This window comes from Anopheles nili, chromosome 3 (assembly GCF_943737925.1).
Source record: "Anopheles nili chromosome 3, idAnoNiliSN_F5_01, whole genome shotgun sequence".
In the NCBI taxonomy this organism is placed as follows: domain Eukaryota; kingdom Metazoa; phylum Arthropoda; class Insecta; order Diptera; family Culicidae; genus Anopheles; species Anopheles nili.
This window is the reverse complement of record NC_071292.1, coordinates 68,255,722-68,267,881: the sequence shown is the minus strand read 5'-3', so window position 1 is coordinate 68,267,881 and position 12,160 is coordinate 68,255,722. Positions and strand designations below refer to the sequence as shown.

At 46.4% G+C, this 12,160-nt stretch overlaps 4 protein-coding genes across 4 annotated transcripts; 2 read left to right on the top strand and 2 right to left on the bottom strand.

Annotated features, from left to right (window-relative positions):
* The first annotated feature begins 132 nt into the window (after window positions 1-132).
* Window positions 133-1,316, top strand: LOC128725486 (THO complex subunit 6). The gene is made up of 3 exons (XM_053819237.1): window positions 133-242; window positions 314-718; window positions 802-1,316. Exons 1-3 carry the CDS (start codon window positions 133-135, stop codon window positions 1,286-1,288), a joined length of 1,002 nt encoding a protein of 333 aa, XP_053675212.1. The 3' UTR covers window positions 1,289-1,316.
* On the bottom strand, window positions 1,313-2,277 carry LOC128725488 (nuclear envelope phosphatase-regulatory subunit 1 homolog). The gene is made up of 4 exons (XM_053819240.1): window positions 2,115-2,277; window positions 1,951-2,022; window positions 1,756-1,890; window positions 1,313-1,697 (listed from the first exon to the last, which is right to left on the bottom strand). Exons 1-4 carry the CDS (start codon window positions 2,143-2,145, stop codon window positions 1,528-1,530), a joined length of 408 nt encoding a protein of 135 aa, XP_053675215.1. The 5' UTR covers window positions 2,146-2,277; the 3' UTR covers window positions 1,313-1,527.
* Window positions 2,278-2,755: 478 nt separating this feature from the next.
* Window positions 2,756-4,501, top strand: LOC128725485 (protein disulfide-isomerase TMX3). The gene is made up of 3 exons (XM_053819236.1): window positions 2,756-2,792; window positions 2,877-3,129; window positions 3,224-4,501. The coding sequence occupies exons 1-3, from the start codon at window positions 2,756-2,758 to the stop codon at window positions 4,218-4,220; spliced, it is 1,287 nt and encodes a 428-aa protein (XP_053675211.1). The 3' UTR covers window positions 4,221-4,501.
* Window positions 4,502-4,604: 103 nt separating this feature from the next.
* On the bottom strand, window positions 4,605-5,371 carry LOC128725489 (programmed cell death protein 5). Its single transcript, XM_053819241.1, has 2 exons — window positions 5,247-5,371; window positions 4,605-5,046 (listed from the first exon to the last, which is right to left on the bottom strand). The coding sequence occupies exons 1-2, from the start codon at window positions 5,298-5,300 to the stop codon at window positions 4,711-4,713; spliced, it is 390 nt and encodes a 129-aa protein (XP_053675216.1). The 5' UTR covers window positions 5,301-5,371; the 3' UTR covers window positions 4,605-4,710.
* Window positions 5,372-12,160: the final 6,789 nt, after the last annotated feature.

The window sequence follows — 12,160 nt, the reverse complement described above, 5'->3', positions numbered from 1 at the left end:
TGTTTCTGTTGTGACAATGATTTTTTGACGTTTGCGAATTAGCTTGTGTGGTGAGGCGTCACATTTGACATTTTTAGAGAAAACAACGAAGCGATACCGGCAGCCGAAAATAAACAATTCGTTCTAACAAAAATGATCGACATCAAGCGATGCTACTACACAACAATTCACTCGCAAACGCTATCCTCCGATGGCCGTTTTCTGTTCTGTGGTAGTAATTTCGGAGAGATATTTGTATTCAGGTAAAGGTTTCCGTTACTCCTTCATTAGTTTAACTGTTGTTAATTTTTTTTTGCCATACGCCACCTTTCAGCGCCGACCGTATAGCAGCAAGCAATGCAGCCGAAGTCGGAACGACGGAACTCGAGAAGCTACCAACATTGCCCGTGCAGACGTTCCCAATTACGGACCGATGTCCAATCTACAGCTTATCCTTCCACAAAGATTTCCTAATCGTAGGACTGAACGGTGAAATATGTGGCTACCAGTGGTCCAGCAAACTAAGCTCGATCGGTAAGAAATCATGGACCGTAAAGCTGCCTGCCCCACGAGAGAGCGCAGATATGAGCGAGGTAAACTACATGTGGTTAAACGAAACCGACGAAATCCTGTACGCTGGCTGCGGGGATAATATGTTGTACGGCATTTCGCTCGAAGATGGAAAGGTGTGTCGAGAATTCCATGGACACACGGATTACATACACTGCGTTGCCGGGTGGTAAGTTCTATATTGAGTTTAAAGTTCAATATTGTATGGATGTCAGCACTAAAGCTATACAAATATTTCCATCGTACTTCCAGCACATCTAAACTAGCAACTGCTTCCGAGGATGGATTCGTCATGTTATGGGATAGCCGACAAAAAGCTTCGTACGCAAAAATTGAGCCTCACACAAAACCAGTACTGCAGCGACCGGAATTCGGGCGTTGGCAGGGTACCGTTGCTGTTACGGAAGATTGGCTAGTATGTGGAGGTGGCCCTCGATTTTCCTTATGGCATCTGCGGTCACTCGACTGTACGGCTGACTTTGATTTTCCCGATCGCGTGCACGTCTCGGGATTCGCGGACGACCTTATCTATGCCGGTGGGGATTGTCGCAAGTTTTATCAGTACAACTTCAACGGCGATATAACGGCGGAGATTCCGATTTCCGGTTCATCGGCGTACAGTGTAGCGCTCCAAACGGAACCGTACCGGTTTCTATCGATCGCTGGCGCATCTTCACAGGTCGACGTGTGTACCAACTTCTCGTACCGCGACATCATTTTGAATACGTACAAAAAGTAACACAGCGTTTACATCCATCTGCCGATGGGGGGGAGGGGATTTATTTAATCTCTTTAATGTCAAAGAAAACAAAATGTATAACACACGAAATACAGCGTAAAAAACGCAAATAAGCAAGTTAAATGTGTCATTGAATACCAGTTGGTAGGTCAAGGGAGGAAGCAATACATGGTTGCATTCTCTTGTATTTACAACGCATGATAGTGGCAAGCTGCGGTAGTCGGGGTGTTATGATTCACTTAGGTCACATCCATGTACCGGGAGTTGTTCGTCGGTCGGCTGGGACGAACTATAAGCTTGCCGGTTTCGTCACAAGACATGTTGAATTCGGCCAGAACATTTTTTGTGCGCGTTGTGATTATGTGCGGAGCGATAACCAGATTATGGATACCAAACACGAACAGAATTACTGGGGTAAAGAAAGATCATCTTAATTTGTTTCGCTTTAAAGTATATTAAGTACTTACGTAGTACTATTGTCGATATTGTGAAGATCGAATGATTCAACAATGATTCCACCAGTGGAACAATGGACGTACGCGGATCAGTCAGCCAGTAGAACGCCCCGACGATAGTCATCAGCGACGTTACCCCTAAAAGCACTGGAAACGAAACGAAATGAATTTTCCTCGCAGCATGGTAAAACAAAATCGGATGCTTACATCTCCATCGTAGCGTTGGGGGTTGCAAGCAGGCAACTACTTCCGTCAATCTTCGCTCAAATGCTTTAAGATCTGTGAAAGAGAGAATTTTTGTAGGAAGGGGTAGTATGTTTACTTGAGTCAACCCTAAACCTCCTACTGTGGCCCACTGTACTCGTACTCACCCTCACAAGCCGATGTTTCGGAGGGAGACATTTTGATACGACTGCGGCGAGGAATTGTGAACCGGAGTGCTATGTACCTTACGGTACAGTATTGCACTGTTAACTACAATTTTCAGCTAGTCTGATAACTTAAACTCACTGCATATTTCATATCTATATTCACTACTCGCGAACTAAATAGTGCAGTGCACGGATTGTGATGCGCGACTGAATGCGAAAAGAACACAATTCTGTCAAATACTGTGACAGCGGTGGAATCAATCGATTATATTGACTGTTCTTGAAATCTTTTAGTAGTTTACAATATTTATTGGTAATATACTACCATCCATGTATAATATTAGTAACGCTTTTTTACTATTTATTTATATGATTATTGAGCTTTTGATTCGTAATGAAAACAATTAAACGAAAGTTATGACATCCAATGAATGTCAAAACATTGCTCATATTCTGCATGTCAAACAGCAAAAGGTAGTAAAAAAAGGCTCGAATTGCATTCCTGTGCAATAAATTGTAGGTGAGCAATAATTTGTTGGTTTCTAATATAATTACGCCTCTGTCGAACGATATGCAAGTTTGTTAAAGTGCGAAAGTGTTCGGCCACGGTCTTTGGCTTGTTTGGTTTCCACGTTTGCAAAATGTACACTCTGTGGAAGTTGCTCCTTGCCTTGTTCTGTGAGTATGCTGGCAAATCGATTCCTTTCCGGAACCCCATGTAATTGAATTATGACTCCGTTTACTCTTTGGTATCATTTCCAGTTTCTATCACATTGGTTCAGAGCTCCCGAGTGCTGGAACTCAGCGATCGTTTTCTGGACGTTCGAAATGAAGGCCAGTGGTTTGTAATGTTCTATGCGCCCTGGTGTGCACACTGCAAGAAGCTTGAACCCGTGTGGGCCCTCGTTGCCCAGGCTCTGTACAATACGAATATACGTGTGGGTCGTGTAGATTGCACACGGTTTACTGCAGTGGCGCAGCACTTTAAAGTGAACGCGTATCCAACGATTATTTTGTAGGTTCTGCTCTCATACACACCCTAACCCAGCCACACCCAGCGGTTGGGCCATGATACTAATCGTAACGTTGTCCGCTTACTGCAATTGCAGCGTGAAAGGCCCCTACGACTACGTGTACAATGGTGACCGGTCCAAGGAAGAGCTGATGCACTTCGTGAATCGCATGTCGGGTCCACCGGTACAGCTAGTGACCCGAGCGGACAGCATCGATATATTGAAATCCAACAATCCGATCTTTTTCACGTACGTTGGCAAACAATCGGGAATCCTGTGGGATGTGTTCTACAGTGCAGCAGAATCCTACCAGGCCCACGGGTATTTCTATGCTACCTCGGTCGAAATAGCTAAACGACATTTCGATGTGGACACCGTCCCTTCCGCACTGGTATACAAGGAGCGAGGCCACTACTATTTCCCCTATTCGGATAACTTTGAGAATATTGAACCGACCCATCTGAACGAAACACTCTTCCGGTGGGTGAATGAGGAACGGTTCGCTACGTTTCCGAAGATCACCCGCAGTAACATTCATCACCTGGTGCAGACCAAGAAATACCTCGTACTCGCGGTCGTGGAGGAAAATAAGCTTAGCGAAATCGCTGCCCATGAACAGGAGTTCCGGGACATGGTGGAGATATTCGTACACAAAAATAAGTACAAGTACCACGGGCGGTTTCAGTTCGGTTGGGTCGGCAACCCTGAACTGGCCCGCTCGATTGCCATGGATAGTCTCCCTACCCCTCATCTCCTGGTGTTAAATGCATCTACCAACGAACATCACATTCCTGAGGACGATCCCCTGCAGCTGACGCCGGAAGCGATCGAAATCTTTCTCGACAGCATTCACAACCAGACTGCCCCGACGTTCGGTGGTAATTCGCTCCCGGTGCGCATCTATCGCGCTTGGTTCGAGGCGAAAACCTCGCTGTATGAAATGTGGATCGGCAATCCGGTGCTCACGACGGTACTTTTCGGTCTTCCGTTGGGTTTCCTCTCGCTCATCATGTACTCCATCTGCTGCGCGGACATTCTCGATGCAGAGGAAGAAGATGAAGGCACCGAGCAGCGACATGAGAAGAAGGAGTAAGAAGCTAATGACGGCGAATGGGGCAATCATGGCATTTCCCTTGAAGCGCCACTCCAAACGGGAACTGAAACAAGCAAAGGACCCGGTTCTCATTCAACTCTAGTCATACCGTTTTCTTTTCTTTATATTACACTTTTCATTCCGATGGCTCGTTGGCGCTTCGTTTACGAAGCCGGTGCCAACGGACTTACTACGTAATAATGATAAAATAGGGTCATTTTAGACAATTTTTAATCCTGCAAAACACCCGCCACCCGGCAGGTGTTTCGTACGTGTTTGTTGTGCGTGTATGTCTGGTGTACGATTAGTCATCTTCTCTTTTTTAGCAACGAACGAATCGGAAGAGAATTCCTAATTTTTACCCAAACGTGTCGAAAAAGAGTATCATTGTTCTGTTTATTGCAGCGCGTGATGACATTCGGTAGGCATATAGGTTTCGTAGATAAAGCAGTGTAATTTAGAAGAAGTTTTGCCAAAAGATCATTCTCGCTCAAATACCATAATCGTCATCCTCATCGTCCGAGTCTATCGCGGCTCGTCTTCGATCGAACTTCACCGTGGAGTTACTTCTAGGCATCTGCTGGTTGACGGTTTCGAGCAGTTGCACCAAACTGGCATCATCCAGCTTGCCACCGATTTGGCCCGTCTGTGCCATTCGTATGATCATACTTTCTACCATTTGAGCCTTTTCAGGTTTACTCAACTTAAGCGTGTTCAACCGAGCACGTGCATTTTGATCCAGGAGCTGCGCCAGCATGGAATTTTTCATGTCTGCCTGTGCTTGCATCTTCTCCATCTGTGCTTGCTGTTGTTCCGGGTTCGAAGACTGCAAAAGAAACACACATTATTTGATGAAATGTTGCGATTTATGCGCGGTTCGTTCTCATGTCACGTAAATCTTTCATCCATGGGAAAAAGATCATCTCTATATATACATGTTTCGTCGCAGATTGGCCCGACCGAAGATCGATCGATTGCACTAGTCGGCGAAAGCTGGGAAAGCCGGTGAATTTTCTAGTGGCATACCTGCATTTGCTGTAAACGCTGTTGCCGAAGCGCTGCCAACTCGGCGTCATCCATCTCGATCGGCTCTTTTTTACTGATGCTCTTACTGGAATTTCAAAATATCACGATCATGCAGAAGTTCTACCAATGTGCAAGAACCAAACAATTCTTTTTTCACCTTCTCTATTTTGGTTTTGACAGCGCCATGAACCGAGTGACACCTCTTAACCTGAGCGCGATTCAACGTTGAGGCAGAGTACTGCGATGTTTTGATCATAATCGTGGATGTTTATGGACAAAATGCACATAAACAGGCTGTATTTAATAAGGGTAAAAAGACAGAAAACCACATATTTAACGGTTTGTTACATACAGATAATTTCCTTAAGAAATGTAATTGTTGCACATGTGTTACAATTGAGCTAACCTAGCGGGTTTCAGTGGGAATTCGCTGCCCCACGTGGGCCCAACCTGGCACCACGCGGGGAGTTTGGGGCAGAAAAAAAATGACATGGCGCCGTGCGGACCGTGGGGACTGTTGCTCTGTTGAAATCGTCGCCCCAACGCCGTTTGTTTGTCGTGAACGTCGTTCTGTTTGTGTTCGATCGCCCAACGCTGCCGAGGGCTGTGACGCGTGAGTGAAATTCACGCTCCTTCGAGTGCATTAGTCCGGTGAAATGGTGGCGTAAAAGCAGCTTCCCATCCCGATCGCAAGGGGGTTGGAAAATAATACACGTACGTATGCAAACGGGGGACGCTGCATACCTGTAGTGCGGTGGAGAGTGTGTGTGTTCAATCACAGGTGGTGTGAGTGAGCGCGTGCTTCCCCGTGTCCACTAGTCCGTCATACCCACCGACCCTCCCGCCTTGTATCAAGTCGTGTTGGCGTGTTGAGGATAGCGCATGCCTTTTTTTTCGCGGCCCCACAGTAAACCTCTGATTTATCCCCTTTTCGTTACTTGCTCGCGTGTCCCAGGTACGTGTGTGTGTGTGTTTCTGTGCTTATGCGTTGCCCAACATTCGCCAATAGTCACATCGTTTTAGCCCGTGCGGTGTTCCCTTGGGAGGGTTCGTTGGGGATAAAGAAGCGACGCGAAGTGAAGTGAAACGAAGAAGAACGGGGAGCCCTTCAGGTGCGCGTCACCGTAGGGGATGGTGCTGCGGCAAGTTTTTTTTTCCCCAAAGTTGATGTGTGACTAACGGCCAGCGTACACAAAATTTGGCCCCAACGGACGGAAGAAAGCACAGAAAGCGTGGTGCAGCAACAATAAGGGGGCTGCAGTCGCAAAGAAGAGCAGAAAGAGATAGCGGCACGTAAAAAGAAAAAGTAAACACAAGCCCACACGGCCTCCACTGCGCCCTGCCACCTGTGTGCATCTGCCGTATGCCGTAGCATCCGAAGGTAAATTATATTATTTTATTTTGCTTTTCTGAAGCCCCAAGCCTGCTGCTCCAGGAGGCACACGGCAGGTTGTGCAAGCACAGCGGTAGCGGCGGGTTGTTTGGTGAAAACGAAGTAGCCCTTGAAGCCGATGGGGCGGGCAACCTCTGGAAACCACCTGCCCAAATCTAGCGGTTTACGCACGCGGCAAGAGCGCGCGAGAAAAGCCAAGAAATCGAACTCCCGCAATGGAGAGGAGTCCCTGTTTGCTTCCACGATGCACAAAATAAACGAAGAAGCAAAACAAGAACACGTAGAGACCCACAAACCGGAGTTGCCGGGAGTTTGCTGGTCTCCAACGTGCCTCCCTTTGGGGTGGGGTCCGCGTTGTTCGATCGAAAAATGTGTGGCAACCAAGAACTACTTCTCATCCGCCGATCTCACACTCTCTGGGCGTGTGTAGGCACGCGGTGACAACAACAAGTTTTGTTTTGCTGGCTTTCTCTCCACCACACCCACCGGTGACACCTTCACCACCACTACCGCCGGGAGGTCCCTTCCAGTGGCGTGTGACGTGGTTTCTACATGCGCGCGTAGGAGCTTATTATGCAAATCGCTTTCGCCCGCCAACCAAAATGCTCGAAGGAATGCGCGCACGAGTTGCTAGAATGCCCGTAGGCAGAGGTGCCCAGACGAGCCGAAAGACACACACACACACACACGTACGAATCATACGAAACCCCCAAAACCCAGGAAACCGGTATCAAACCGGCCCTCGCGATCGCGGGGCGTATGAGCTGTCACATTGCTCCGTGTGTTTGAAATTCCCGCCTGCTCCTTTGAAAAGGGGGAAATCGCGTGGTTTCCATGGCAACCGGCCGGGGAAGTTGAAGGAACAAGCATGCGAGCGGAATCGCAGAGCATTTGGGGGTGGGAAGTGGTTGATTGCGAACGCTAAATGGGCTCCAGTTAAAGCGGTTTGAAGTGCAATTTTAATTACCTTCCATCAGCACATTGCTGCAAGGTTAATTTCTACCGGCTTGGTTTCATGTTGGCCCTCCTTTTTTTTGTTACTATATTTATTTTATTTTCCAACCAGAGAGGCGAGAAAATAATTTCTCAGCATTTTACTAGCTTCCCTTAGTCCCGGAAATGACCCCCCCCTTCCCGTTCAGGGCAGTAGATTTCTTTATTTCGCCTGCGAAAAACCACACGGGGAAAACGTAACAAAATGAAACTTTTGATTTCTATCGGACCCATCGCTCGTTTCGCGGCCTCGGGTTCCGGTTTTTACGTGCACTGAGATGCAATTGTTCGGCTGTGTGTGTGTGTGTTGGGGGTGGGAAGGAGAGGTTTCATTTTCACCTGCAATGGTGCACGGAAGGCGGGTGCTGTGGGAACCAAGTTTCACCTCCAGTTGGCCGCCCTCTGTTTTCCGCTTCTGCTTATCCCTTATCTCGTGCCCCGGTGTTAAGGTGTGGATCGTCTATTAAACGTGTTCTTTTTTTTGTTTTGTTAAATGTGTTTCTTTGTTTGAGACGCCGCAAGTAGATGCGCTCTAGCGTTGCAATACATTTCGATTTGGTGTTTTTTTCTTTCCTGTGCCAAAAAAAAAAACGCTACAACCCGCCGATGAATCAACGGTAGGTCTGTTCCGTTCGAAACACCGGTAGGGTGTTAAAAAGTGAATGGCCACATTGGCGGACAGGTCGAATGTGCATGGGTTTCCATCGCACGAATACCCGTGCTGAGGGTCATCATGGGAAAAAGCAAAAAAAAAAATGCATTCAGTGTAGAGAGAAGTTGCCTCTAGGAAGCGAAACAAGGGCGAAATATGAGGAAGTTTGCCACGAGAGATTTTTTTTATGGAAAGGTAATGAAGGATGTGATATTTGTTGGGCTTAGCTAAAATTTTACGTTCTTCTTTCAAATGGAAAACGAAGAAGAAAAAGAAATATAATTAAAAAATGAATAGTTTGCAAATCGCGGTACGAGAAAGCGAACAACTAAAGCTGCAGTGTTGGGGAAAGTGGAGAAACTTTTAGCTCAAGCAAATTCGATACGATTTTTGCGATCAGACATTTCATTCGTTGTGAATTCAATTCAAATGATGGAATTAATCTTGGCAAAATGTAAAAAACCGCCTATTTATCATCCAATAAGAGACTCAAGGCCTCGAAATGGTGTGTGCATAAATTGCATTATGATGCATTAAATCAACGGCTCTCCTTCGGTTCATTGTTTGTCGTCGTCGCTTGGTTGGCTTTATTAGATGCACTAGCCGGGAATGCACCGTTTGGATGGTCTTCGTCCCCATTGTCCGCTCATCTGTTGCGATATTAGACTTGCCGTGGGTTTGGGAGACCCGAGAAGTATCGATGAATAAGTGTTGACCTTCTCCGGTTGTGTTGCATTCGCCGGCACCACTCCTTGTGTGCATCGGTGCAGCACGCACCGAGACGAATGATACTTTATATCGGATGCTGAGAACGAGAAATGCACCACTCGTGTGAGTAACATTCTGCCTCAAGGTGGAGCTTGAAGTGGATGTGTTTGGCGACCCTGAGGGAAAAGGGTACTTGTGCTAGTCCATGGAAACTTCACTAACCGGCACGCAACCGGTGCAATCCTGTCACGCATACACGCATCCAGCTGCAGCTGCGTTTTCCCAGAGAGTCGGGCGCGATCTCGCGATCCGGCGGAAGTGAAAACGGTGCTATCGACCGACGATCCACGTCCGATGGTCACATGGAAGGCGACGGATAGTAATTATTGAATCACGTTGCGGACAGCAAACACGACAACGCCTGTTAAGACAGAGGTCCCCCTCGGGTTTGTGGTGGTAGATTGCTCTTTTCTTTCTCCACCCTACCCATAATTTGCGAAAAATCTCGTGGACAGGTTTTGCCTTTTTTTTTCGACCCGAGATTTCACTCGAGTGTCACCCATTGTCTTTGGGTTGGATAGAAATAGCTCAATTAACCGAGATTAAGCCGATCTCCGGTGGATATTTTGCGACTTCCCTTTCGATTGTTAGCGTCGCAGTTTGTTTCTATTTTATTGCCACAACGTGCCTAATCGTTACTTGTTACCGATTCTAAATGTTGCTGAAAATAGGTAGCGTGATGGAGTAGGTTTACTCGTAACGTAGCGTATGGGAAAATTTTTGTATGATTCAATTTAAGGTGTCGTATTTTTAAATAGAAACTTCAAAAATGATGTTGTTACTTGTGGTGTAAATTGTGTTACACAATAATGTGGGCAGCTTTTCATTTTTTCTATTTATAAATTTGTAAATCTATTGCCGTTCCTAGCGAAAGGTTTAATTCAAGACCCGGCAAGAATAAATTGCTATCCTTGCTCTCCTCCACCAAAGTCTGCCGGCTCCGTTTTGTCATGTTCCATGTGAACCGCAATCAATTCTAAATTTGTCCCCTGAACGTATCTAGAAAGCACTGGAGAACTTTGCAGATTATGGCCGGGCCTCTGAATAAAGCAAGCTTATTTATAGAACATGGCCAATTCGCACGCTTCTTGAACCTCCATCGCAGGGAGTTGGAGGCGCGTTTGATCGTTGGTTACAGATTTAGAACGCTTTTCTTTATTTTTCTGTATGTCTGGGCTCTTTCTTTTTGGCGCGAAAGTTGCACGAAATTTGAGAACATTATAATTAAAGCCACTGCTTCTTCGTGAGTCTTCCCTTTGTCGAGGAATGGACGCATTAGCAAGCATGGAAGAGTTTTAGCGTAGTTCTCGAACATTTGGTGAACATTTCCTTCCGCCGTAAAATCACGGTCTGTCCTCGTTTGACGCTCAGAACGGTCCTAACGGGATCGGGAAGGTTTTGGGCCAAGCAATCGAGTAGAAATAACCGAAACAGTTACGGGCTAAGTGCGCCGATTGCACGCGTGATCGCTTTGTACGGGGTTCTGCTTTTCATCCCATTTTCCACCGAATATTTCACGCCCACGAACGGGAGGCCAGAGGGGGCCCCAAGCATCATCCCTTCGCTCCGCCACGTCCGACTTGTCAACGGTGGGAAAATGAATCGACTCTGCTGAGTTGTAAGCACAAAGGTGTTTATTTTCGAACGAAGCCTGGCCAGTCAACCTGTGTTCGCGTCCCACACCTTACGGCGATCGAGAAAAGGGCGCTCATTGGAGGCATTTTAGGCTTCATTAGCGAGCTTTCTTTCCCTTTCCCGGCTTTCCGGTAGAGAGGGCGGCCACAACCGTACCCTCAAGGCTCGAGGCCTTTTCCTTTCGATTTGCTGCCACATTGTTCGTCAGCAGCACGTCCAAATTTGCGCCATCATTCCGCTAGAACTGCAACGGAAGAGAAAAGACAACGACGGACGAACACCCCGTTGGGGGTTTCGATGAAAAATCGATCGCATGGCGCATGTTGGTGGCATGGATTCCATTTCCTTCCCCAGTAGCTCAACCGAAAAAGCGTGCATGTGTGCGTGTGCGTGTGTGTGTGCTTGTTTGTGTGTCACTCCCCCCCCCCCATCCACCCACGATACGGTTGAGTCAACTTCACCCTTCTCATCGCGGTCTAAATCTAATAAATTCTGAATCAGATACCGGGTCCGACGTTGACCGAGTTTTTCGTGATACATCGTCGGGAGGTCGCGTCATTCGCGTTTGGAAGGGTGGGAAGAAGAACTAGAGCAAATTGCATAATGCAACAGATTGTTCGAGATATACGGCATGCGGGGGAGGGGGCTCATGTTTGGGAGGTCGAGTTCGAATGTCGAGTTTCCGTAGATCGGTTCACCGTTGGTGTGGCGAACCGTGATTGATAAATTGATTTAACCAAACGAAGTATCGTTCCATTCTTGTGACGGTGAACTGGTGAAGAGTTATGCGCTGCCTGCCTGAAGGAAGAATTTAATTTTAAGCTTAATACTTTTTATCAGATTATTCTGCAATTCTACTTGCGTACTAGAAAAGTTTCAGATCTTATTTGAAGTTTAACTTACGTGTAGTAGTAGAGTAATAACGTTCAAAGGATATAATTTATTTATTGGAACGGAGCTGGAAATTCTCCTATATCGATTTAACAGCTTCTAGACGTTCAGCAGAACTGCCAACAACAAAACTGCATGGTTGTTTGTCATGCATTAGACCTTTTTAAGATGTTTTGTCGTTTCATTTAGAACTCTCTATGGAGTCTTCACATTGCTCATGTGATTTACCCCAAGAGTGCGTCACTAACCAATAGAATAATACTTTCTAATACTACAGTCATCAAATTAGACAGTATCACAACGGCTTATCCAATTTGAGTGGTCTATCCTTTTGTATCATCGTTAAAAATGGGTCATATGAGCTCATCCTCATGATATGAATCATGATATCATCACGACTATCCTTTCCAGCTATGAAGTTCATCAATCTAGATCGTAGATATATATATTCCTCCCGCTATTTCCATACAATCGCACATTGTTTCAGTGTAGCTTTTCGCGAAAAATACATCCGCGGGGTGAGCGTTCATCAGCAAACATTTCAGCACACTAGAGTTGAGTTCTAGAGAGGTTTATAGTTGG